This window comes from Leopardus geoffroyi, chromosome D1 (assembly GCF_018350155.1).
Source record: "Leopardus geoffroyi isolate Oge1 chromosome D1, O.geoffroyi_Oge1_pat1.0, whole genome shotgun sequence".
Lineage (NCBI taxonomy): Eukaryota > Metazoa > Chordata > Mammalia > Carnivora > Felidae > Leopardus > Leopardus geoffroyi.
Window position 1 is genome coordinate 1138610 of NC_059329.1, and position 23603 is coordinate 1162212.

The 23603-nt window shown below is 43.7% G+C and overlaps 1 protein-coding gene across 1 annotated transcript; it reads right to left on the bottom strand.

Annotated features, from left to right (window-relative positions):
* Nucleotides 1–8029: 8029 nt before the first annotated feature.
* MMP27 (matrix metallopeptidase 27) lies at nt 8030–19795 on the bottom strand. The gene is made up of 10 exons (XM_045486596.1): nt 19611–19795; nt 18573–18811; nt 17337–17485; nt 17119–17247; nt 13780–13941; nt 13484–13604; nt 12076–12206; nt 10874–11033; nt 9786–9889; nt 8030–8569 (listed from the first exon to the last, which is right to left on the bottom strand). The coding sequence occupies exons 1-10, from the start codon at nt 19710–19712 to the stop codon at nt 8334–8336; spliced, it is 1533 nt and encodes a 510-aa protein (XP_045342552.1). The 5' UTR covers nt 19713–19795; the 3' UTR covers nt 8030–8333.
* Between the last annotated feature and the right edge of the window lie 3808 nt (nt 19796–23603).

Genomic DNA, 23603 nt, shown 5'->3' on the forward strand with positions numbered 1-23603 from the left:
CATGGACGGGGTCCCCACGGTCCCTGACAGTCTGAGGCGGGTCTTCGGGGCCCGTGCGGCCGAGCCCAGTTTTCTAGCGCTTCTCGCCTGTGTATTGGTGGGTTGCTCAATGGGGAACGTCCTGTGCCCCCTTCTGTTTCCTTTGCACGCGTTGAGAAAAGAAACCACAGCAACCGTGAAATCAGACTTTGGTGAAACGTGTTGCAGAAAAGCCCGGAAACCCATTGCGAGAGCCCCTGCCGACGGCTGTGCTAAGTGTGGGCCGAAGAGGACAGTCCCGTTCTGAAGGGGACGCGCGTGAGCGTGCGTAAGGGACTCTGTTGTTTCGGGGACGGGGCAGGCCTGGTGCTGGGACTCTCATACTCTGGGAGAAGATGGCCAGTACATGGGGCAGGATTTGGACCCTGATGCTTATCATGTGACCTTGGGTGGGAAAGGCGACCCCTCCCAGCCTTATGTCTTCATTAGTAGAACACAACAACATCTGCTCTCACAGGATTGTGAGGACGAGCGAGACGCCACAAAGCAAATAGCAGGTTGTGTTTGGTCAACGGTCACTATCGTGATCACTTAGTCTTTGTAGAACTGGCTAGAGATAATGGTCAGTGAGTGAGTGAGTGACCAGGCACGGCAGGTGTGTGACTCCCATAACCCACTGTTCTTGCCATTCGGAACAGGGGTCTGAGACCAGCGGTTTCTCTAACTCGAATGCAGAGACTGGGGTGGAGAACGGCCGAGTCAGGTTCATTTTGCTTTCTTGTTTTTCAAGAAACGTTGCCTCTAATTGTAAAGTCTTGAATTGATTCTTTTTGCTGTTTCTTAAAAAAAAATTCCATTCTTACAGAAAAAGAAAAAGTGTCAGTCAAGTTTATAATAGTTATTAAAGTCTCAGTCGTCTCCCAGGGCCAGAATTTGGGCTCTCAGACCGTTTAGCAAGGACGCACGGGACAGAGGTCCTACACTGCATGGACAACAGTTCTCTCCTCGACACGGCACGAGGGAAGCTTGATCGTTTTGCAAAATTTTCCAGATTAATGAAAAATGTATTTATCTTTTCGTAAATTTACTAAATAAAACCAAGATGTGCATGGTTGACATAAATGACTTCGTGTACTTTTGAGAGTTCTGCTTTGTTTAAATCTGGGAAGCTGGGGGCTGGTGTTGCCCTGGTCCTCATCCCTGTTCTACAGACGTATCCCCATGCTAACGTGGACAGTCCACCAGTGGGCTCGAGAGCCGTGGTATGTCACGCAGGATGAGAGGCAGGCTCTGGGCACACCGCCTGGAGAATGAGCCCCCAGCAGGACCGATGTGCCCACGTGCTAAGTGCGATTGCCATGGGGGTTGGGATGTCCCACACCATTTCTCTTTAGTCTGTTAATGACCAGGGGTCAGTTTGTAATTTCTTCTCATCTCTCTGTGGGTCATTGCCCGGGGGACCTAATCCAACCCGGTGTCTGCACACAGAGACAGGATTTGATTTGCCTCCGAACTTCAGACCGAGCATCTGATTCCCGACGGCACATCTGGATTTTCTCGTCAAGGGTTTCGTGGCCCCAGTGAGTAGACGTTCCGTTCTTCCAGATGTTCGGAAATAAAAGTTGGGTTATACGTGACTCCTGTGTTGACAGCACACCACACATCCAGTCACCTCCCATGCAATCACCTCCCTCCAATCACACACCCGCAGCTTATGTCTCGCGGCCACCAAGATCCTCGACTGAGGCAGGAGCTTCCTAGTCTGCCTCCTGCTTCTCCTCTTTGGCTCCTACGGTTTACTGTAACAGGGCAACCAATGCAGGTCAAATAATAGTAATGTCGTTTCTCCTCTTAAATCTCTGTAGACTCTAAAAGTCTATAGTGACCTATGAGACCTTATACGATCTGTCTCCCTGCTGCTTCTACAACTTCGTCTCCTTGCCTCAATCTCCTTCTCTGACCCCAGGTTCTCCCTGGTCACAGGAGCCCCTTCACTATTCAACTCAGCCTCAGGGCCTTTGCACTGAACCATTCTTCCTGGAGCGTTATTTTCCAGAGACATGGTTTGCTTACTGAGCTCCTTCAGATTTCGGGCTCAGGTGTTCACGAAGGGCTCTGGGCAGTTTGTCCCCAAACACCCCACATGTGCCAGGGCTTACTCAAAGTATTAGTCACGAGTCAGTGGGAAAACAAATCACTGAGTATCTGAAACGGGGGTGGGGTGGGGTGCGGTGGGGGGAGGGGGGATTTAAAATGCAGCAAATTAATTGTATGAGTGATGGGAGAAGCTGAGAAAGCCAGAGGGGGCAACGAGCAACCCAGAAGTAAGGGTGGGGCCGTACCACTGGAGCAGATGATGGAGACTGCAGACAGGGAGGGGAGACAGGTCCTGGCCTCTCCCTGCCCCCCCACTGGATGATGGCACCCAGCTGTGGGCTCACCCTGCAGGGGAAGTGCCCAGCACCCTGTTCCCGCCCACAGAGGCCCCGAGCGTTGATCGTGCTTGACGTGCTTATAATTGTTTTTATTTGTGGTTTCTCACTTTGACCAAAATACAGGGCCTACAAAGTCAGGGCCTTGGCTGTTTTGCACACTTTTATATCCTTGGCTCCTAAAACAGTCCATGGCATCCAGCAGACACTCAGTAAATGTTTGCTGAATGAAAGAATATGCCTCAACAGACTTGCATCTGGCCTACAGCAGGCACTGAATAAATATATACTAAATAAATGACGTTGATTCACGATTATACAACCAGGTAAATGTTATGTGAAAAATAACAATGTGCCATCTTCATTGAAAGCCATCTCAGCAGATTCTCTAACACAAGATTCTTGGCAAGATCACATTTGTTATAAGAACCCCGTAATTTAGGATGCATTTTCATATGTGATTCCTTCAAATCTTGGGCATCACAGTTCCAGAGGGCTGTCAGATTCCTTTGCATTCTATTTCATCGTCTTATATCTGTCCAGCAGAAACCCTCCCTATGTGATTCTTTCTGCTTTTTGAGTTTTAAAAAAATAGAAAACCTGAAACTCTGAACTGTTTGTAAAAAAAAATAAGCAAGATTGAAAATAAATCTTATACTACTTATTGCCAATAAAATTGAACACTATAGTTCAGAAACAGACAAAAATCGTTGATTAAGTCTTGAGATGAACACCAAATCTGGCTTTATGGTCAAGGAAGCAATAAAAACTGCATGAAACTCTCAAGAGCAGTCAGACAGAAACATTCCTCTGTTCTGGAAACTCTGTACTTTTAAGGAAGTCTTAAATGCAGTGTTGACCCTTCTGTTCATATTTACCTGATCTCTTATAGAGATCGAATTCTAAGTGGTTCATATTAGGAAAAGCTGGATTTTTATTTCCTTGTGGAAACTTTGGATGGATGATAGTGTCTGGGTGAGTGAATATAGACTTAAAATGTACGATTCCGTGACCAATTTAAGTATGTTAAAGATATAGGTAGATAGATAGATAGATATAGATATAGATATAGATATACCTACTGATCTTCCTTTTTAAGATTCTTTGTACCTGAAGACCAACAAGGGATCGAATTTCAGCCTAAAGACACATCATGTGTTTAAAGTATCTTCAGAACCAAAGCAAACCACAACCGAAACCTTCCCATTTTTCTCCAACAAGTGACTCATTCAGGTGAGTGTCTTAGGAGAGTCTGCTCATGGCCAACAAGGGAAAGGTCATGTTGACTTCCCTCTCTGTCTCTGGGCAAGAGAAAATTCCAACATGTTCTCTCCATGTGAACTCATGTCTGTTCCCTGTCAGCAGCTGAGATCTCCAAAACGAGTACCCCTGTCAACACGGTCTTGTTCATGCTTGCTTTTTAAGCTGTTTCTTTGTTTCCAGACCTGATCACAGACCCTTGAAAAAACTGTCAGGACACAGCAAACTGGAACAAAGTCTGTAGTTCCAGTTAATTTGTTCCCAGTAAGCGGATGGCACAGCTGGGAAAGAATTGCTTCATATTTTATTCCAGTTTTGAGAAACTCTGAGATTGGCTTCTTGTTTTTCAAACTGTTTGGGATAAATTATTCAACTCATCTAACTAAATACTGATGGCTGACACTTACCAAGCTCCTGATTCGCCTCAACTCCTGATGCCGCATGCTGTACCAATTGTGGACACTCTTGACAACTCTGAGCCTGGATCTCTTACTATCTTCATCTCACAGATGGAGAGACTAAGGAACAGAGGGCTCGGTAACTGGCCCCAAGTTCCACAGCTGGTAAGTGGAGGAACTGAGCCGTGAGCCTGAGCACTCTGGCTCCAGAGCCCATAATCTTGTCCAGCCTCCAATCTAGCAAAGGGAAATTAACATGCTTTCTTTCTTTTTTTTTTTTTTAAATTTTTTTTTTCAACGTTTATTCATTTTTGGGACAGAGAGAGACAGAGCATGAACGGGGGAGGGGCAGAGAGAGAGGGAGACACAGAATCGGAAACAGGCTCCAGGCTCTGAGCCATCAGCCCAGAGCCTGACGCGGGGCTCGAACTCCCGGACCGCGAGATCGTGACCTGGCTGAAGTCGGACACTTAACCGACTGCGCCACCCAGGCGCCCCTAACATGCTTTCTTTATGGAGTAAAGTGAACATGTATTCTGGTGCTCTTCTCTAGGAGAGAAACTTACCTTGATAAATTGCTTTGCCAAGAAAGGGGAGGCCCTAATGGCATCTTTAAGAGACAACAAAACAAAGTTACAGCTTCACTGCTTTACATCTTAAAAGAAAAAATAATAGAATTGTGGGTTCCTTATAGAGCACAACAGGACAGGGGCCAGGCAGGGGAGCAGGGGCTGGGTGCCCAGAAGTGGCTTGGCCAAGGGACAGTAAGAATTAGAATGGTTTCTCCCCAGTTGCTTGGTGGATGGTCTTAGAATCCCCATAGGAGTTTGGAAGTCAAGTTTATTTACATTTCAAAGACTGAGTGATATCATCTGACCTCCGGATTATTCTTATAAATGTTTAATATAATTCTAATAGTCACATATCTTCCTTGGAAAACTGTACTTTTAGATATTCCGTTGGGTTTAAAATAGGATTATTTTTATAGTTGTGTCTTGTTCTCACCTGTGGACCAATATTTTTCTTGAAAATCAAGGAGAAAGTACCTACAGGCAAATCTGATGATTCCCAAATTATAATATCATGGGATCTATAATGTAATATATAATATATAATATACTTTACATATAACATACATATAACATATAACATATATAACACATATAATATAACAAATAATATATCACTGATCTGAGAATAGATGCAAGGACACAAAACAAGCTTGACCAACATCCACTAAGAGATTCCACTAAGCAGTATGCCACACCATTCTTAAATTTTTTTTAACTTTTATTTATTTTTCAGAAAGGAAGAGACAGAGCATGAGTGGGGTAGAGGCAGAGAAAGAGAGAGAGAGAGAGGGAGAGAGAGAGAGAGGGAGAATTCGAAACAGTCTCCAGGCTTTGAGCTGTCAGCACAGAACCTGATGCAGGCCTCGAACTCGTGAGCCATGAGATCATGACCTGAGCTGAAGTCGGATGCTTAACCAAGCTTAACCAACTGAGCCACCCAGGTGCCAGCCCCCTCGCCCCTGCACCAGTCTTTTAAATCAGTGATACTGAAGCAGAATTAACATATAATAAAATTCACTAATTTTATGCTGAGTGTCTAAAAATATGCTCCATAGTGTCACCACCACCATATTCATGACATGGAACATCTCTGTCACTTATGGTCCTTTGTGTTCATCCCTTCCCCTACTTCCAGCCTCTGCAGGCAGCAATCAGCTTCTATCCTTTCAGTTTTGCCTTTTCTAATTTTTCATATAAAAGGAATCATATGATATGTAATCTTTTGTGTCTGGGTTCTTTCATTTCCCAAATGCTGTTGAGATTCATCCACGTTGTTGTATGTGAGTTTTACACTCTCTGGATGTACCACTGTTTACCCGTTTACCGATTGACAGACACTTGAGTTGTTTCCAGTTTTAGCTCTCATAAATAAAGCAATCATGAACTTCAGGTACTTCCATTTATATGACTGTGTTTTCATTTTTCTTGGGTAAATATTTAGGAGTGGTGTCACTAGGTCACACGGTAAGTGAATGTTAAACTTCATAAGGATTAGCCCAGCTGGTTTCCAAAGTGGCTATACAACTTTTTATTCTAACTCCAAGAGAGTTCCAGTCACTCTATCTCTTGTCAGAACTTGGTATTTTCAGGGGCGCCTGGGTGGTGCAGTCGGTTAGGCGTCCGACTTCAACCAGGTCACGATCTCGCGCTCCGTGAGTTCGAGCCCCGCGTCAGGCTCTGGGCTGATGGCTCAGAGCCTGGAGCCTGTTTCCGATTCTGTGTCTCCCTCTCTCTCTGCCCCTCCCCCGTTCATACTCTGTCTCTCTCTGTCCCAAAAATAAATAAACGTTGAAAAAAAAAAAAAAAGAACTTGGTATTTTCAGCCTTTCTCATTTGAACCATTCTGTTGGGTATGTAGTGATGTCTCACTGTGGTTTGAATTAGTGTTTCCTAAATGATTAAGATACGAACATCTTTTTATGTGTTTATTTGCCACTCATAAAGCAAATATTTTGCTCATTTAAAAAACTGAACTGTTTGTCTTCTTCTTTTTGAATTACAAGAATTCTTTCAATATTCAGGATACAAGTATTTTATCAGAAACATGTTTTGAAAATATTTTCTCCCAGTGTGTGGCTTGAATTTTCATTCTTTTAATATTTTTTGGAAGAGCAAATGTTTTAAATATTGATGAAATTTAATTCATCAATGTTTTCTTTTATGGCTCATGCCTTTGGTGCCCTATCCAAAAATCTCTGCCTAATCTAAGGCCACAAAAATTTTTTAAAAACTTTTTTCTTTTAGAAGTTTTATATTTCTACTAGAAGTTTTAGAAGCTTTAAGTTTCTACTAGAAATCTATGGTTCATTTTGAATTAATTTTTGTGAACTGTGTGAAGTAAGGATTGAGATTCTTTTTGTCTGTATATATGGATATTTGATCATTCCAGCACTAGTTTTCACCAAGACTAGCCTAGTATCTACTATATTCTAGGTATTAAGCTGTACTTCTTAAAATTTTCTTTCTATTTTGAGCATGTGATAGCTCTTTTCTATATCCTTTTCTAATCGGGACCTGCGAACAATGAACTCAAGTTGGGGGGTGGAATGTGGTTGTGGTAATTCCTGAGATTTTCTCTGCATATTTCCTATCAGCTGGTATCTGCTTAATCTATCATCTCATCAGAATCCAATTCAACTGACATCCTCTCATCTTCTGGGTCAGAAAATTCATTAAGAGCTTATTCAAACATTTAGTTTTGAGGGTGTAAAGGTAAAATCTAAGCATTAAGAATTTAGAAACTCAACAAATAAGTGGTGTAGCAGAGAGGACAGGAGCCTTCCACTTACAGGTTTAGGCTCAGGTGACAGATATATTTTCAACATAGGGAGGAAATCTCTAAATTTCTTGTACATGAGATCGGTGTGTGTAAAATCTGATTTTAAGCTCTCTAAGGAATGGTTAAATGCATTGGCCTATGCTTGGGTGGTTGGCTAGAAGACCATTTTGCTCCTTCTACTAGTTTCCTAATTGTTGGGGGAGCACCTGTTGTGTAACACCTCCTGGGTTTCTCTAGGCGATCACTCCTCTTTGGCAGGTGGAATAACTTATTTATTAGTGAATTTGGGGGCAAAAACTGGGCACATGTGGCTCCATCCTCTTTCTTTCTCTTTGGGCTCCATGCAGCCTATAGAGGGCTCACATTCTTGTGGGGATGTGCTTCTTTCCAGTTCTTCCCATGACTTGAGTCTAAGTATGTCTTATTCTAGAATTTGATATTAGAAAGCTAGCTTGCCCACAGTTACAGTTGCTAACATATGCTCTATCAGTAAAAAAGGTGCCATTTTGCTCTTAGGATTGAATGTTATTTCTCAGTGGGTTCAGAGCATGGGTACAGACGAGGGTTGCAGTTTATGCGGCCTCTCCAACTGCAAAGGTCCAGACAAAATAGGATGCTAAAGACTGGTTTAATAAATGTCTGCAGTATTTAGTTATTATAAGACACATGGCTTACTTATCCAAGTCCACAAACGCAAAGTAGGCTTACGATACAGTGCGAGTTTTGCTTATACATCATAACTTCCCGTAAAAAGAGTCAGGCAGCTCAAAGTATGTGTTGAGTCTTTATGCAATAGGTATTTAGAACCAGGTTGGGCAGCTTACATTCAACAACAGTTCTATTCCACTGTGAAGCGGAGTTCAGACGAAAAGACCTCTTGAGGTTTATTTTAGGTCTGTGAATTTATTGATAACTATATATATATTTTTAGCACATGAACAATACTGAAAATAAGCAAGTTTACATTCGTACGATAAAACATCTCTACTCCTCCGGAGGGTACGTCTTCCTCACTGACACTAAAATCAGATGATGAGTTTAATGGTTCTTTGCACTGAAACCAAGTATTGGTTTTCATCATTCTGGTAATGTTCTTTGCCTTAGGGTCATATTCAAACTGCTTTGATCCACGGAAGAAATAGAAGAATCCTAGAGAGAGGGGATCATATGTTACCTTGCACAACTATATAATGGTTCCACACTTCTTAATTGAATGGGTATAGAATAAAATAATTGGACATTATGGAGAGAAAAGAACCTTCTACAATAATAGAGATATATTTTATTTTACGGCTGTCACATGAAAAACGTTATTTTTATTTTCCCAAGGAAGACGCCAAGGTATGAAACATGAATGTCAAGGGAGTTACCACCTTTCTAGCCAGACTGTGGTTCATGCCAAAGGTTCTCAAACTAGGTTTCAAAACAGTGTCTTAGCGAGCCACATATCCTGTGGCTATGGCCTCGGGCCCTACATCCTCATTTTCCTCGAGTCATTCTGCTCCGTTTTAAGTATTAAGGTTTTATGTTAGATTTATCTGCAATAAAAGATGGTATCACTCAGAAAAAATGTAGACTCCTGCTCACTCCACGTTCTAGGTTATTGTTCATCGTCAAAGTCTGAGGATATACCAGCTACAATGGTACATGAAATTGTGCGAGGTTCATTTAAAACTGTAGATTTCTGGATCTTACGCGCAATTCTAGATCTTTTTCAGAAACTCTGAAGAATTTGTAGTTTCTCACACAAACCCCAAGTGTGCACATTAAACTATGCACTAAATAGTTTGAGAGTCACTGTTCAGTGCATGTGCTTAGTCATTTTTAACACGTAGAGCTTTTCAAACTCTTCAGGGGTGTCTTTTAGCGACTATCTTGGATCAATGGTAAGTAAAGTTAATTTTGGTACTTTATGCATAGATTTGAAATAGTATAATAGAGAATATCATTTAGGACTTACTAATTCAGTTTGTGAGAATGTCTGCCTGGTTAGAGTTTATTATTACATGCGCTCCAGAATAGTAAAATTACAGGGGACCTGGGGGGCTTGGTCGGTATCTGACTTTGGCTTAGGTCATGATTTCATGGTTCATGAGTTCAAGCCCTGCATCGGGCTCTGTGCTGACAGCTCAGGGCCTAGAGCCTGCTTCGGATTCTGTGTCTTTCTTTCTCTCTGCCCCTCCCCCACTCGTGATCTCTCTCTCTCTCTCTCTCTCTCTCTCTCAAAAATAAATAAATGTTAAAAAAATTTAAAAAAAGAATAGTAAAATTACATTAAAATGGAAACACCTACGTTTCTGTGCCACCTTCTTTCACAGCCAGTAAAGTCTCCCAAGTATCCTAAAAGTTAGGCATTGATGCTTACCTTTATACTGGAAGGCGGCATCAACTCGGAGACCAATTCCTGGGAAGTACTTCACCACCCTCCGTGGGTACCCTTTGTCCATGGTTTGGGTTGCTTCATCAAACCTGGATGCATGGGTTTGAAAGGTTTACAGGGGATCTTTGCTTGGTGGGGAGGACTTAATCCTTCACTGCTTGGACTCAAATTGGGATGTGGAGAGGAAGTAGCCTCTAGTAGAGGAAAACTACCAGGCCAATAATTAAAATAACTACAATAAATAATTACAATTAAAATAATTAAAAACATGTTGGGGCGCCTGGGTGGCTCAGTTGGTTGAGCATCTGACTCTTGATTTCGTCTCAGGTCCTGATCCCAGCCAGGGTGGTGGGATTGAGCCCCACATTGGGCTCTGTGCTGATGGTGGAGACTTTCAGATTCTCTCTCTCTCTCTCTCTCTGTCCCTCCCCAGCTCTCTCTCTCTCTTTCTGAAAATAATTATAATTAAAAACATATCAAAAATTATGTTTGGCTGAATCTTTTGTGTGGTCTTGAAAACAAGAAAAGATGAGTGATAAAAGCCACATCATTAGGAAGAATGATGCTATCCTGGGGAACTATTAAATCAAAGTATGGGCCCACAAGAACCAGACTCATAACTACCGAGAACACACTGGTGGTCACCAGGGGAGGGACGGTGGGTGGGGGATGGGAGAAGAGGTGACGGGGATTAAGGATTGCACCTGCTGTGATGTGCACAGGGTGATGTGTGGAAGCCGGAATTACAACAAAACAAAAAAACAAACAAAAAAACCAAATAAGGACTCAGCTTGGAGCGTTCACAGGTTTTCACTAGATATGTTTGTGTTATTGGCAATTTGGTTGGCTTCACAAGCTTTATTATTTCATCTTATCTTTATTTATTTTTTTTTAAGTTGGAGAAAGATCTTCGGACTCACTGACACACTCTTTTGTTTGGTGAATGTCATCCACCCACATAATTGGCTCTAAGAAGCCTCTAGGTGAGTTCTATTTCTGACTGTGTTAAAGTGAGGCTATGTGGATATTTTTCTGCAGAATGAAATGAAGGGGTTGATTGTCTGTAAACTGACCTCCAGCACCAGATGCCCACAAAGAAGTAGGTTTTTCTTAGGCTGTGGTCACAGACAGCCGCATCGATTTTCTTCACATGTCTTGGGAAGCCAAGTGTATGGATCGATTTGGGATAATCTGGCAAGACTGCATATCCTCTGATCATCCAGAAGTTGTCATCTAGGAAGAGAGAACGTGATTATCTTATCCATTTCCTAGAGGGAAAAAGAGATGTCTAAAGCAGTTTGAAAATAATGAATGTGTCATCTCTCAGGCTCAATGCCTAGAGATTTAGTGATCTTATGTCTCCATTTATTCTTACTGCTTTCATGAGCTGCTTTAATCGTTAGTTTTACACAAATAACATCCATCTACAGTCAATAGTGTTCATGCACGCGAGTGTGCACGTCAATTGGTTTCACTGTATTGATCATTTCTCTGACAACTATGTTTGCACATGTTCTCCTAAATTTCAGCCTCCAAGGATTCTCAAAGGCAAGTAATCTGATGAAATCCAGATGAAAAGTAGCAATGCTGAATTAAATATAAGATTCCAGTTAAATTTGAATTGCAAATAAACAGCGACTAATTGGGGGCGCCTGGGTGGCTCAGTCGGTTAAGTGTCCGACTTCGGCTCAGGTCAGGATCTCACGGTTCGTGGGTTTGAGCCCTGTGTTGGGCTCTATGCTGACATCTTGCTCGGCGCCTGGAGCCTGTTTCGGATTCTGTGTCTCCTCTCTCTGCCCCTCCTCAACTAGCACTCTGTCCCTCAAAAATAAATAAATGTCAAAAAATTTCTTTTTAAAAACAGTGACTAATTTTTGGTAAAAGTATATTCAAAATATTGCAAGGGACATACTTCTACTAAAATTATTATGTGTTTTATCTGAGATTCAAGTAATCTTGTGCTGTTATTTGCCAAATCTGGCGACTGTAGTGGAAAGGGAATATAAAAGGGAAGTGGGTTACCTTCATTTGGTAGAAAAAAGATACTTTTTAGTTTTTATCATGCAGGTTTCTTTTAGCTCCCGTGCAATTGGGATGATGTTTGTCTTCACAGTCACCGAGAACCCCTGGGTAGTTTTTCTTTACAACAGGAACCCAACGTCACGGCAGAAGCACTCTCCCTTTGGCCCGTGCGTGAATATTATGTTCCTGGTACCAGAAAAGCCACTGACCAGTTCAGGCATCCAGAGACACAAACCGTGATGGGCAACGTTACCTTTAAAAACTAGAATCTTATCTTTGGGGTTCTCATATGCAGCTTGAATATCCGTTGGCAGCAATGGCCAGAACGAAGAGATTAGTTCAAATTCAACGTCAGTGATGTCGTAGTAGATCCTCCATACGTGCCTGGGTGAAACAAAACCACTTTACACATGCAGCCTATACTGCAGTGAAAACACTGTAAGCCTAGGCTGGTCTCTTATTTAACTGGCTGGCATTCTCATCAGGTAATTTAGAGCATGAACACAATTTTCCTCGGCAAATTTAGGTGGGTGTGGGCTCAGTTCTACCCTTTGGACGGTCAAGGTCAGGACATGCCTTTGTGCCACTCTCCTGGGTGCTTAGAGTAGCAACCTACCCACAGAAATGTCAATTCTGAGAGATCAATGGCCTCATTTTTGCCAAAGCAGCAATACGCAAGATTTGAAGGCAACACCAAGCATTCTAAGAGGAACTCGTGGGTCTGATGTTTGCTAGAATGAAGAAATGTTACCAGTGCATGCTATAGTATTTTCTCAGATGTTCCCCTCTGGCTGTAAAGCTCTGAGTCTACGAAGGAGACCCACAAAGCCCTGACATTCTGTTTCCCTTCCCACACTGGTGATCCCTCCCTGAGACCCCCAGGTGGCCACAGCTTCTGCTGTGAGGAGCATGTCATCTGAGTGCTGTGTAGTCGTGGGTGGAGGCTGACAGATCTCAGATACTCTGCCATTGTGCCCATACCCTTGTGAGATGGTCTATGTCCCAATGCTTGGTCTGGAAATACAGTCATGGTACACACAGCTGACTTACTGTGTTGCAATTCAAGTCCAGTAAGTTAAGCACAGAGAGAGAGAGAGAGAGAGAGAGAGAGAGAGAAGAGAAGAGAAGAGAAGAGAGATTTCTTACTATAGCCACCACACTGAGGCAACATTAAGGAATGGTCTGCTCAGACGGTGTGAACAACTGCCTCCCTAAGTAGGAAAAAGACCTAATTTTTATCATTTGGTGATTTCCAGGGGGTAAATACTCCAACCATGGGCAGTTTCAAGCTACCAAAGTGAGGTGAAGTGGTTTGCAAAAGTCCCCAAAATTTAACGATTGGCTCCTGAAATGGTATAGGTCAGCTTCAGCACTGCTGAGACTGGTGTACTATTTGAGCTAAGAAGTCTCTGGAAGTGACTCTACCACACCTTCTTATACAATGGCAATGAAAAAAAAATGCTTACGAACACTTAAAAATTAACTTACCAAACAAGCAAGAGATACATACACATCATAAAACATTCAAGTGCTATGGGCAGTTATAAAATGTAAAGGAGGAGGAATGTGTTCTCACTATCTGTGATTCTCTCTTCATCCCCAAATCTCTTGGAAAGAAAAATATTCACAGGAAGTTGAGGTGTTTAAGGGAAAGGGTTTACCTGCCTTTAAAGAACATTACTTCTCTGCGCAAAGTGGTGATAGCATCAAAAGTCAAATCAGGGTCACAGGCATGGGGGACAGTGGGTCCCTTTGGCTTAGCAGATGCCTTAGGTAGACTCCCTTTGATGAGAAAAGAAACACCACAGTGAATTAAGAAGGCGTGTGGAAATACCTACAGAAGGATCTTACTCAAGTATTTTCTTCATGGTGATATTTCAAGAAGTGATTTTTTCACTTCCCTTCTGGAAAGCTTCCTATTTAGTTCACGTATATTCAGATTTATGATGTTGCTCACCATAGATGGATTGGATTCCGTTGATATCATCCTGAGAAAGCGGGTATTTGTTAGGATCCAGGGAGACATAATTTGGGAACATCAAAGCTGTCTGATCATTGGAGTGCGAGAGCCCCAGTGCGTGGCCAAATTCATGAGCCGCCACAAGAAATAAGTTGAATCCTTAACAAAAACAGGAAAAACATAGGTATATGGGTCAACCAAAAGGAGAAGGGTTACATCTGAGACTAGGAAGTAACTGAGGGGAAAGAAGAAAAGGCTTGCCATTGCGGGGATAATTCTCATATGCACCATGATGTATCTGGGAAATATTTCCATATGAGTAATTGGTATTAGTCATATCATGGAGAGATATGACCCAGAGCAAGTACATGGCAGGAAGCAGGAGTATCAGAAATGGACCCTATGTAGAAAATAGAGGGACACCTGGTGGCTCAGTCAGTTAAGCATCTAACTCTTGATTTCGGCTCAGATCATGACTTCACAGTTGGGTTCAAGACCCACCTTGGGCTCCGCATTGACAGCACGGAAACTGCTTGAAATTCTCTCCCTACCCTTCTCCCTTCTCCTCCCACCATGTGCACACACGCACACTCTCTGTCTCAAAATAAATAAATAAACTAAAAAAAACAGAAGCCACCAGTTTTTGGTTGTTGCTGGGCTACACTGTATGGGATCACGTATCTCCTACTTGTATCCTTCAGAGGTTTCCTGCTGCTGTTGGATCAAGTCCAAAGATCTTAAATGGCCATTTATGATCTAGTCCCTGCCTTTTTTCCAGCCTCACATTTTATTTCATATTTCATGAGCTAACCATACTGAATCATTTGCATGTCTCATTTGTGCCATAGTCCTTATTTTTAAAAGTTATATAAATGTTTACTTGGAGGGGGGCCACGGGGCTCAATCATGATCCATGAGATCACGACCTGAGCTGAAATCCAGAGTCACATGCTTAACCGACTGAGCCACCCGGGCATGTTTCTTCTAATCTCTGTATTTTACCACCTACATTCTGTCTACCCAGAATATTATCTCCCCCATCCTCTGTTTGCCTAGCTCTCCTACTTGTTGCTCAGGAAGCCCCACTAGAATCATCTCCTTCATGAGGTTTCTCTTATCCCTCCACCTACTACCCAGTGTTTCCATAGACTCAGTGTTTAATTGTGTCATAGCACGTACGGGACTGCATGAAGCAACCTTTCAGTACAGGGACTGTGTCTTAACAGCCTTTTACTCCTGGTGGTTACTAAACTACCTATCAGTAGCAGGTGCTTAATCATGGTTGCTGGATCTCCAGGTGTTTGCATGAAAGAATGTTTAGATGAGCTCCTGCACAATGCATCGCACCCCATCCCCCGTACCTCCCCATACTAGAGGGCTTGCCATGCATGGTGAAATTGCCTTTTTATCCTGCTGTCTCTCCCACTGGTCTGTAAGGTTCTATTTTTTATTTTATTTTTTTTAACATTTATTTATTTTTGAGACAGAGAGAGACCATGGACAGGGGAGGGTCAGAGAAAGACGGAGACACAGAATCTGAAACAGGCTCCAGGCTCTGAGCCATCAGCACAGAGCCCGACGCGGGGCTCGAACCCACGGACGGCGAGATCATGACCTGAGCCGAAGTCGGATGCTTAACTGACTGAGCCACCCAGGCGCCCCGGTCTGTAAGGTTCTAAAGCTAACACTGTCCTTGGACTTGCAATCAAGCCTATGGATCCTAAAGAAAAGGCTGAGCCTTCTATGATGGAGCCTTGTCCAATGATGTTTGCACAAAACAAACCTGGACCAGTCAAGAATTCTCTTATTCTCTCTCCTTCATGCTTTTGTGCTCTGGCCTTTGCTGGCGCCTCTTGTCTGGCTGGCAGTGTCACTGGGTATGCTTTTGGACAAGACGGGACAAGTGACTCATTGAAAAGATAACTCACACTCAGGTCATCTCAACGAATTCCAAACCTTTCTCCTGGTTTTTCAGACACTATGTTGTCTGTGTCCCATTCACCATTTCAGCCTGGCCTTCTGCCACAATCCTGGTACATGAGTTGATTGGGTTATTCTGTCCAGAACACTCTCTATGCCACTTCGCTTTCTGAGTTCCTGCTTAGCCTTCAATGCAGGCTTGGTATCACTTCCTCCCCTGACCTCTGTGTTTGGGTTCAAATTTCTTTTACATGCTCCTACTACCTTGCCATTGTTTCTTCTATCCCAGTGTTGGTCAGACTGATTTTAATTGCCAGTTGACAGTGTGTGTCCCCTAGACTGTAAACCCCTGAAGGGCAGGGTCTGTGTCTTGCACACTAACATTTACTCCATTTGCATCATAGTGGGTATGGAGAAAGGGATTTTTGATTGACTTCATTTACCAAACGTGTGGAGCATCTATCACGTGCTGATTTGAACAAACTATGACATTGACCCACAGACTATCTGGAGTTACTTGGTCAGGACTGAACTGTGATCTTGTATACCACACATAAAGAGAGCCATAGCCTTGCTCTCCTGGGACCCTGGAAACCAGACACCAGACCCAAGGCGACTGGAGTCAATGACAGAAAACAACGGGGAGAATCTGAGAGTTTACGGAGACCTGCTCCTTTGTCGGATGCACGCACGTTTTCTGCAGTAAAGTTTTAGTGTTTGTTTGAAAAGTAATAAAATATTTCTTATTTTAGTACCAGGCAGGTGTTTAAAAGAAATAAAACCAACACAGTTGCTCTGAAGGAATAGTTTGAATGTAAAGATTAGGGTCAACTTCCTTCGCAGGAAGGAAGTTCATGCTTTTAAATAGACCTTGTAGAGGCCATGAACTCACGCACCATCCTTCGATGACTAACTCAAGATGACCACCTCCCTAGAGTCTTCTTCAATCTGGAAGCCACAGATGACTTCTACTATCGGTATAACACACAGCACACTGTGCCTTGTGGGGTGGTTATGTGGTCTGGGCCTCGCACCACACAACATCATGACCTCTGAAGGGCTGGAAACTTTCTAGCACAACTTTGTGGTCCGTCCGATGCCTTGCACAGTTCCAGGCACACAGTGGACCGTCAGGCGTTGTGGGTGTATGAATGGATGTACGAGCACAAGAAGAATGCGCCGATCATAGCAGGATGAGCAACTTTGGGAGGGTGTTGTGTGGATGAGGCTCTGACCTGTACAAGCACAACTGTCTGAAAGGATACTGAATACTTTCATCGATGTCATCTGGAATATGGGAAACTGGGGCGGGAGGGGGTGGAGTTGAGAAGTAAAAAGCAACTAATTGCACAGCTATTCGTTCCAGGCATTGTGCGGAATGATAAAATTTTTGTTCAGGAAGAAGATGGGACTCACCTGCTGCATCCTTGGTCCAGTTTTCATCCTCATCAAAGTGAGTGTCTCCACCCAGACCCAGCCCGGGAGGGAAGGCGTGGCCGAGGACCCCCAAGGGGCCGTCGAAGTAACGAGGACACCGACCGTGGACTGAGACACAATTCACAGGGGAGAAGGTCAGCCTCTTCAAATCTCCAGAGATGAAAATAGGCATACTTTTCTGTCTGCTGTACCCTTACCTCGGGTCCTAAAGGCAATCATGATGTCTGCAATCCCCCTGGAAGTCTTGGTGAATGTTAGTGGAGTAACCCTGCTCCACACTTCTAGGCCATTCCTGATAGCCTCGTCCACGTCTGCTCGTGACATATCTGGAGTGTAGTTTACGATTCTTAAAAATTTCAAAAATAGACCAATTGGTTACACATGCACAGAGGCACACACAGACACAAAGAAAATCATTTCTTATCGATTGTATGCTGCAGTGACTTCTAGTAGTGTGCTATTGTTGCACGTGCATCATACTTTTCTACTTTCACAAAAGCTATACAACCCAGTCCTCCCATCTGCCCTATTGATCAGCTAGTCTTCTAGCACTTTACAAATGAGGCTCAAAGAGGTTAAATGACGTCCTTAAGATCACCTCCGAAGTGGGAGGGCATTAATGTCATGTCTGTGCTTGCTGTGGACATGGGTGTATTACACAAACATTTTAAACAGATTGGAGGTTTGTTTTCTCAGATGCCTGTGGAAATCAGCCTTGAGCATGTGTCTCAAGAGTCTCCCTTGAGAGCCTTAAAGAATTACTCACTCAGAAAAAGATTTTCCTCTTGTTTATACTCCCTCTCTTGCCAAACCTAGTTTTATTTTAATTCCTAAGACCCAATACAGTGAAGGAAGAACTAATCCTCTCTAGGGTCTATCAAGAGGGCCCTAGAGCAAAGTCAAGGCCACTGACTCATGTCAGAAGCACGCTTCGTCCTCTTCCTGCCAATGACCAGCCCCCTTTCCTCGACAGGCCTGAGGGCAAACTCCGCACTTCACACCGGAGTCCATCTGAGACCCGAAGGCTCTAACCCACCTGTGTCCGTGACATGAACTGGCTGTGCCCCAGGCTCCTCCCATTCTCTGCTGATCATACTCCACCCGCACCTTCAGCCATCTGCAATCAGATGGCGGTGCTTCTGGTCCGCCAGAGGAAGCGGCCGAGGCCAGAGACAAAAGCAAATCTGTCAGAGCCTGTCTGCTGCTAAGACTGACTAAGGCAAACAACCTTCTGTTTCAGTGTCTCTGTTTGAGGTGGTCCTCAGAGTGGTGCCGACGTCCCAGTTTTGTGGGGAGAATTGATATAAGTGAGATCTGGGAAGGGCCATGTACCACGCAGGTGCTTGGTAGAATAAACTCGTATTGTTATTGTTCCTCGCAGATTATACCCCAAGGTCTTGGCTTAGGGGGAAGTGAGTTGGCGGAGTCATTACCTGTATGTGAGGTTGTGTCTCCTCCACCCCGGGAGAGTGTAGCCATACTGACCCACATCAGGCACGCCACATCTGGGTGTCGTCATGATTGCAAGAGTGTTTGAGTCCAGCTGTCCAGTCACTGTCAATCCAAAAAATGCTTGCATTTCCCGAATTTTGCCATCTATGAGAGTCCTGTTCTTGCTTTGAACAAGATGACTCCCTTCTATTTCAAGAGAGTAGAACTGGTTGAGATATGCCTGGCCAAAGGGACAAAAAAAAGAAAAAAAAAAGGCACAGACTACAAGACAGCAGATCTGTATCTCAGGATAAAACAAAATTGCCTGAAACCCTTTTGGGCAGTGGTGGGGGTGGGGGGAGAAAGAAATAAGGAGCCAGGGAAGGAAGGAGCCAGACGGGGAAAGAAGAAAGGAAGGAAGGAGAGAGTCACCCTGTGTTTTCAATTTTCAAGAAGTGGCCGAGCTGTGTGCAACCAGAACCTTCCAAAGCACACAGCCTGTCATGCTCCAAATCTCCACAGAGGACGATCAGCTTCTTCTACGTGGTAAATGACCACACATCTTACCCATTTCTGCTGTTACTTTCATTTATACTCCCTATAAATTTTGTGTCCTTGGGACAAATTCTAGAAGAGATACGTGGTTTTTCATTTGGCAAATTTAATTAATTTAACCAAACATGGCAAATTCACAGGACTGATCTTTAGAGGGAATGTCCAAGGCAATGTCTCTTTCATGCATATGGGGGTAAGCGGTCTAGAGTTAGAGCTGGGCCCCCCTGGTTGTACAGAGGTGTCCATTTCTCCCAGGGCCGCCCTCTTGCTCCTCCCTCTGTCTTTACTTGGAACCGTCATGAGAAATGGTGGCAAATCTCCTTCCCCACCCCTATCCCACCCCGCACACGGTTACTTGGTGTCCTTGGAGCTGGGGGAAAGTACAGGAATCTTTTGGAGGAATTTGCTGTCTTTTTAGGTTCCAAGACAATCGGTACAATTCATTTCTTACAGATAGCCGACATCAACATTTATGGAGACAGTACCTGTGCCAGGTGCATGTTTTCCTCAGGGTCCACCTTTCGGGCTGTAGGAAACGCGGAGGAAAACGTTACACAGAGCAAAAAGAGAAGCAGAAGGCTCTTCATTCCTCTCTCTTTTCAGTGGAAGCCTGTCTCTGTTGCCACAGAATTTAGAAAACAACAGTGAGACGTGGCATGAATTGGCTTGTATCGTTATTTAATTCATAACAGGCAAGGACCACTTGCCATGAAGTGTGTCATGATATGCTTTTTTTCCCCGTAGGTTGACTTGATTTTGCAATCATGATCTGCAGTTTTTTTTCTTTTTCTTTTCTTTTTTTTTTTTTTTTTTAGTAAACACAATCATTGCTCGTTACTGAATTGAATAGAACACCAAGTCGGCCTCCAAGTTACTTTTGTCCTTGTGAAGTTGGGAGGTTTTCCTATGTTGGAAATTCTTGAGAGTTTATAATTTTCTTTTGAACGAACCTCCCAAATATCTTGGATAGAAAGGGGTCGTGAAAGGACACGGGACTCAGGAATCAGATTACCCTAATTAACTAGGACAAACTTCACATGTTCATTGGGCACCTGTATTTGCCCGTCACCATAAATGGAAGCATGAAGAAGATACTGTTCCAATCTCGTTGGAGAATTCAGACATACACAGACGTGAATGCCAGACACAGGCAAGTGGCAAAATGTACAGGGAAGATTCCAGAGCTTGAGAAGGGTAGGGGGAGTGGGTGGCTGTTAATGGAGGTCCTGGCCGCAACAGGCAGGTGGGGCTTCCGCTGTGTCTTAAAGAATGGGTAGGATTTGAACCCCAGAGAGGATGTGTGGAGGGAGGCCATAGGAAGCAGGTAGCACAGCAGAAACGAAGCGCAGGAAATCTGGCCGATGGGAGCAAATACATGTGGAGACAGCCAAGCGAGACGGGGGTGGTTGGTCTCAGAAAGAGCGCAAGGAAAATGAATGTTTGGAATCTTTTCATGCCTCAGAATGCCCCTCATTCCGTCCTGACACTCGATCGAGGGTGTGTCTGTAGAATTTCAGGCTGAAATAAATTTTCTTTAGAACGTGGAAGGTAGTCTTCCCTTGTTTTCTAGAACGTGCTATTGTTGCTGGGGAGTCTTTTGTTCTGATTCTTGATATTTTTGCTTCTGAAAAATGTTGGAAATATTCTCTTTATGCAGATATCCTAAAATTTCATAATGATGTCTTTTGATGTGGTTTTCCTTTTTTCTTTTTTCTCTTTTCTTTTTTGCGTTAACATGGCTGGGCGTAAGCAGTTCTGTCATTATGAAAACCTCAAGGGCACTTTCCTACGTTCTTTGATAATTTCTTCCAACCCGATTTTCCTTCCTCGTTCTGGAATCTGTATATCTATCGGACCTCTTGGATTGAATCTCTTTGCTCCTAATATATCTACTACCGTTTTCTGTCAACATTATTTCCCAGCCCAACAATTATGTTTCTTATTTCAGCTGTATTTTTAGTTTCCAATGTTCTCTGAATATTTTACGTACTCTTTCTTTGTCTCACATTTTTAAGTGGTGTTTGGATGTAAAATATGGCTTGTCTTTTGAGAACTTATAGTATTTTTAAGTTTATCTTGACATCTTCTTTTACTCCCAGAATTGTCTCTGTTTCTTCAAAGTTTCTTTCTGGGTGTCTGTGTTTAACACTGGAAAATGTTCTCCCATGTTTGGATCCTTTGTGCTGTGCCATCTATTCAAGAACGAGAGAGCAGAGAGCTGCCAGAGGCTCTGGGAGCATGGCCAGGACTTGTGGACCGATGACCCTCCCTGCGGGGAGGTGGGGTGTGCTCCAGACACTTCGTGTGATGCATTAGGTGGGATAAAATTTGGTTGAACATACGAGAACCCAAGGTGACAGATGATTCATAAAATAAAAGCTATTTCTCGTTCACATAGCAGAAGTCCGGGTTGGGAAGGGCAGGACCTGTCTGACAAGTCCCCACCCCGAGGACGCAGGCAGCATCCACATCAGGACACTTCTCTCTCCGTGCAGCGCTCCGTGGTCCAGGCAGCTGCGTAGGCTCCGACCATTGCGTCCGCATTACAGGGAGCAGGAAGGAGGACAGCAGAGAAAGGAGGGTCCCGTCTCTTTCGAGAAGCCCGTGCAATAATCTGCTTATGCATTTTGGCAAGATGTGAAACACTGGCCCCATCTGGCTATAAAGACCACGGCATCTGGTCTTTTAGCTGAATGCGTTGCTGCCTCCAATCCAAGTGGGGTCTTAGGAGGCGGAGAAAGGTCACGCAGGCTGTTAGCAACATGTGCCACCTGGAGATTTCTACAGTGTCACAATCTATAAAAGCTTCCTTCTTGGGCCGTTACATCTCTCCAGAGAAGACTTCTCTAATTTCCCATCGTTTTAAGCTCCCACCAACAGATGTAGGAGATGTCTCTGGCACCCTTTCTGCTTAGTTCCCAGGGCACATGACATCCAGGAGCCGCCTGTGCGGGAGGGAAGTGAAGGAGGAGTGCGCCAGCCTCCCAGCCCTTCGAGATGTGAACGGTTAAAAGGGATTGGGTTGGCTTCTCAGGGGGTCCAGCTGGAATCGAGCCCAGAATGCCCATCGTAGGAAACTTGATCACACGTATTTGTACTGGCTTTTCTTGTCCACCTCAGGCTGCCTGTCTCCCCACTCTTGCTTCCTGGGACCACGTCCCCAGTGAATTAATTGCAGCAACATCTGGACTTGGGCTTTGGTTTCAAAGAAATTTAAAGGAGATAAAAAAATAACCTCATTAAGTTCTAAGCTCAGATTCTGGCAGCTCTTAGGTTAACTTCAGTTTAACAGCCAGAAAATACCACATATTGTCCAGAAGAGAACTATAAAATGGGGAGCAATTTTGGAATTCTTTGTTTCACTTCCTATAGCTGTTCACTTCCTAGGACTCTGTGAAATATGGTTAAAGAAATAACAAGGAACTCAGTTCTGCTCTCAAAAATGTATAGGTGGGCCAAGAACCTCTCATAACTAGTTAGGGCAACAAGCAGGTGTTCTGAGAGGAAGCTCCTACCTCCATGCCTGAAAAAACAGACGTAAGAAGTCTTGGGAAATATAATAGTCTGAAATGGACTCTAATGTTAAAAATGAAAGACTCTGTTCTGGGTGACTCGGTTGATTAAGCGCTCGAGTCTCCATTTTGTCTCAGGTCATGATCTCACAGTTTGGGAGGTCGAGCCCTGCGTCGGGCTCTGCATTGACAACACAGAGCCTGCTTGGGATTCTCTCTCCCTCGTCTCTGCCCCTTCCCAGCTCTCACTCTCTAATAAATACACTTAAAATTTTTTTTTTAATGTTTTTATTTATTTTTGAGACAGAGAGAGACAGAGCATGAGCAGGGGAGGGGCAGAGAGAGAGGGAGACACAGAATCTGAAGCAGGCTCCAGGCTCTGAGCGGTCAGCACAGAGCCTGACGAGGGGCTCGAACTCACAGACCGTGAGATCATGACCTGAGCCGAAGTCGAACGCCCAACCGACCTAGCCACCCAGGCGCCCCTAATAAATACACTTTTAAAAAAATTAAAAAAAAAAAAAATGAAATACTCTGTTCTTACAGGTTCTTTTGCACTTGTTATATTGATGCAATGAATTACTCTTCTCTCTCTGTCACTTTCCCTAGCACAGTACCTGGGGCATGTCTGCGATTACTTACTGTTGAATGAATGAACGAATGGAATGACAGTACATCCTAGTTTGTTTTCTCATCTTGTAAAGTAAGTTGAGAAAAATGTGCTGACATATTTGAGGGAATTTGTAAAGAAAATCGGATCTTTACAAAATATTTTGTAAGTGAAAAGGGTATCTGAAAGATTAATGTCAATGTAATAATTCTGGTAAGTGGGGCGCCTGGGTGGCGCAGTCGGTTGAGCGTCCGACTTCAGCCAGGTCACGATCTCGCGGTCCGTGAGTTCGAGCCCCGCGTCGGGCTCTGGGCTGATGGCTCAGAGCCTGGAGCCTGTTTCCGATTCTGTGTCTC